Source organism: Vanellus vanellus, assembly GCF_965231255.1.
Source record: "Vanellus vanellus genome assembly, contig: HAP1_SCAFFOLD_386, whole genome shotgun sequence".
NCBI lineage: Eukaryota > Metazoa > Chordata > Aves > Charadriiformes > Charadriidae > Vanellus > Vanellus vanellus.
Genome location: NW_028128834.1, coordinates 133,103 through 137,126, shown reverse-complemented (window position 1 = coordinate 137,126; position 4,024 = coordinate 133,103). Strand labels below are relative to the sequence as shown.

General features: G+C 49.6%; 1 protein-coding gene across 1 annotated transcript; it reads right to left on the bottom strand.

Moving 5' to 3' along the window:
* Window positions 1–254: 254 nt before the first annotated feature.
* Window positions 255–2,639, bottom strand: LOC309684022 (E3 ubiquitin-protein ligase RBBP6-like; the record flags this gene model as incomplete). Its single annotated transcript, XM_082499987.1, has 3 exons — window positions 2,414–2,639; window positions 965–1,064; window positions 255–387 (listed from the first exon to the last, which is right to left on the bottom strand). Exons 1-3 carry the CDS (start codon window positions 2,577–2,579, stop codon window positions 255–257), a joined length of 399 nt encoding a protein of 132 aa, XP_082356113.1. The 5' UTR covers window positions 2,580–2,639.
* Between the last annotated feature and the right edge of the window lie 1,385 nt (window positions 2,640–4,024).

The following is a 4,024-nucleotide window of genomic DNA, read 5'->3' as shown; positions in this document are numbered from 1 at the left end:
GTAGAACATGGCACCGAGTTCACCTGTGCAAGCCTTGAACCTGCATGATCTAAAAACGGTCCTACATCATCTGTACAACACAAAGTCATACGGGAAATAGTCCAGCATAGTCGCTGTGAAATACAATGCATGGCTAGGCACAAATACCAATATTCACATGAGAACTGTGCAAAGGATGGCATTCCTCACTTTTTACTAGGCTGAATTAAATACATTGCATTTGCAACATATACTACGTTTTACTGGAAAACAGGTCAAGTTACTGTTTGCAAAATTAATACAAGGCTCCATTGTTTAGGATTAAGTGCAGTGTGCAGAAGAAAGTGTGAGATGATTGTGTTTTTACATACTGCTTTTGATGTTCCACTCCCTGGCTCAGTTCGACTTCTAGAAGAAGAAAGAAAGGAAGGTGGTCAGAACTTAAAATTAAGCACTTGTACCCAACATAAAGCCGTGCAAAGAGATTATAAAACCTGAACATCAAAACTTTATGTTCTGATCATCTAGTGAATGTGGAAGTTCCTCCGTATACGTAAGCTCTTCTCTCTTGGTACTGAAAAGAACCCTCAAAATCACATTTCTCCTTGGTCACAAATACTCTAAGACTGACAGATGTAGAACACAGCAGTGCAAGAGGAAGTCCTGAGATCTTTTGTCTCTGCTGCGTAAGTATCAAAAAAATCAGTTCTCTGACAAAGAAATAACAAAAATGTCAACCGCACAGTCTGTAGAGCGGTGTTGCTGTGAAGGAACAGAAAGCTAACCTGCCTGCTAACCCCAGCAGGCCTCAAAATGTCAGCCTGCTTTGGGACAGGCACATTAAAATCTACCCCGTGACAACAAAAATTAAGAGCAGCTGTAACACGAGAGAGACAATGTGAGTGTCTCTGTAAAGTAACAGCCTTAAAAAACGTCAACACACTGAAACCCCTAACAAAGAACACAATGCTTTATGGATACTTACAGAACTGATGTTTTGCTGGTAGCTTTAACTCCTCCAGGGGGGATTCTTCTGACAATTACTGATGAATTCTTAGGAATCAGGGCATTGTCGTCTGTGTATTCTGAAAACAACATGAATGCAGAAAAAAAACATCAGTCAACTTGTAAGAAGGTCTCTTACTGTGTAGTTACATCGCACTTCAGAGAATCCTTTTACAGCTATGAAAGCAAAACTTTGCGTGTGACATTGCGCTGTTACCATCTCAACACTCCAACGGTACGTTTCAAGAGACCTTCAGGTTTCCTAATCGAAGACAAGCAGCGAAATCATCATTTTTTATATAGTTTAAATGCCAACAGCAAAGTTATCTCAAAGGTGACAAAAAGAGAGTCTGCTAAGGCATGAGGTTCTTTCCGCATCTAGCTTAAGCTGCATTTGCTTCTGTTGAGGCTACAATGCCAAGAGATCTTTTGAGAAAAACAAACCACAGCAGTCTCACCTGCATAAAGCAGATACTAAGGTCTGACACGCTCGCCCTGCAGCAAAACAGGCCCTTGGCTAAAGCATGGAAGCTCTGCGCCGTGGCTTTCATAGCTGTTACCTAAAAACGATTCACCTAAAACCACCGGTGCTCAAGACTGACAGAACACAGAAGAGAGCCCGCCATCTCGCTCTATTTCTTGGAGCATCAACAACCAAACTGACCAAACTGCTCGGTTTCTGTTTCTGTTACGTTTAAACAGGAACAAAGCTGGCAGTGCTAGAACGTGGACCGCAGAAATTTGGGGGGATTTCGGTCTTGCTTTCACAAGTAGGGCAGAATTGGCTCCAACGAAAGTGGTATCTCCCTTCTTAAGCTGATCATCCAGTTTGAATTAACCACAGGGACGTGAATTCTTTCGATTCATTTTTTGCAGAGCAGACAGACTTGAACGAAATTACTGATGAAAGCAGCCTGGAAATGCCTTTCAAAACCAGCACGTGCTAGAAGCTCTCCATGCTTTGCCTTGTCTTACACCACGTTAGTCTTTTGCAGAAGCAAAACCCCAAAAAATCTGGTTAGAAATGAACGATGAAATGATGCTCAGTAGCATCTGAATGACAATGTCTTTGGTGTAGAAAAGAAGTTCTATTAAAAAGAAATCCCAGAGTATAATTCAGATACGGAGAACACTCCTGTGCAAGATGGCTTTCAAGGGTCTGCATAGATTGCAACTCACAGATACACTCTGGATCCAAAATGTTGCTGTTGAGCAGTTTCTGCAACAGCCGAAAAAACAGGTTCCCGATGCAGTGCATTAAAACAAGCTGAAGACAAAATTAAGTCACCCAAACAACTTTTTTTCTTCAAATGAGCCATCTGTTCTACTATCACTTTCACATTTCTCCACCGGCTTTCATAGAAATCTGGCAAGTGTTTTATCAGAAGATATCCTCCCATATTTCCCCGCGCCTGCCCCCCCCACGCACCTTCTTCCGTCTGGGCATTGCTGATCCTCAGGTCGCAGTGGGCCGCCTTCAGCTTCTCGCGGCCCATGATCTGGCGCCTGAGGTCTCTCAGGGAGATGTCTCGGCCCTGGAAGATCACCCTGTCATGGCGCAGCCTGGAGGCAAACTTGTAGTGGATGCAGGACATTGCCAGAGGCGGGCAGTGCCTGCTCCACAACGGCGTCTCCTGTGGCAGAGGCTGTGGCGGCCCCTGTTCCGGGCTGGGGCCTGCGGCGGCGTGGGGAAGGGCCCACCCAGGGCCCGGGGAAGGTGGTGCGGGCTGAGCCCAGCGCAGCCTCTGCTCCCTCTCTGGCAAGCTGCACTGCCAGGCCTGACCGGTCGCTATGGGCACGGGGACACCGCACGCCGCCCCCCCACGCCTCACACGCATTGTGACCAAAGGCCCGTTGCCGCCCCAGGCCACTGCTGCCCCTGCTGTCCCCCGGGCCTGTCCCCGCCCGCTCTCCTGGTGCCCCCCAAGTCTCTGGGGTCCCTGCTGTCCCCCAGGGGCCTTCACCACCCGGCGTCACCTCCCGGCAGCCCCTGGGCCAGTGCTGGCTCTCCCAACAGCCCTGGGCCCACCCTGCCACCCCCCATGCCTCTCACTGCCTGCTGGCCCTCCTGTCACTCCCCGGGCTGTCACCCCCAAGGCTGTCACCCCCGCTCTCCCCTCCTCTCCGCAGCCAGCCAAGGCCACACAGCCCGGGGCAGATGCAGCGGGCTTTGCCCTGGGGCGCCCGGCTGCCCACGCCGCAGGGCCAGCCAAGGCAGGGGACATCTCGGGGACGCTGAGTGCACCTTGGGGCAGGGACGGAGAGTTCAGCCAAAGAGGCCAATGGCCACCTACGCTCATCGCCGTAAACCAATGCACTTCCCAACCGTGGCGCACCCACACTTGCTTCAACTCTGCGGAGGAGGACGAAGGAGTCAGGAGTGAACCGTGAGCGTTCGGAGGTGCCCCAGGACGACATGTCTTGCTCTCTCCGTCACTGCAGCTGCTGCTGCAACAGCCCTAGCGCATGAAATCCTGCCCGGAATGATGCGGTCTGGCTCTGCTGACTGAGATGCTGCGGCTTGCAGACACTTCTGGGCCAAGTGGCTACTCCTTTCTGTTCATGTAAATACAATATGAAAAGCTTGCTGTGGTCTGGCAGGGCTAACGAGGGACTTGCCACGACTGCTGGGTTTAGGTCTTTAAATGCCTTTTGGCTTTTCGGAGGAAGGAAACCCTTTTGATTTCAGTGCTGTCCTCTCTATCCGAGGGCGAGTTATTTTTGCTCTCCTTCCTTGCCTATCCTTTTTGAAGAGTTGGTAGCCATCAATTACAGCACTCCACTTGTGTATGTCCTCCCACCATGTTTCTGTGATGGCAACTATATCATAGTTTCCTTGCTGTACAATGGCCTCCAGCTCCTCCTGTTTATTTCCCATGCTGCGTGCATTAGCATAGATGCACTTCAGCTGGGCTAATTGTCCTGCCACTTTCTTGGGGGGACAAGCCCTAATTTGCACCTGATCATACTCAGACACTACTGTAGCTACCAAATTATCACTACCCCTCATGTCTTTGCTGTCACACAATTCACCATCCCC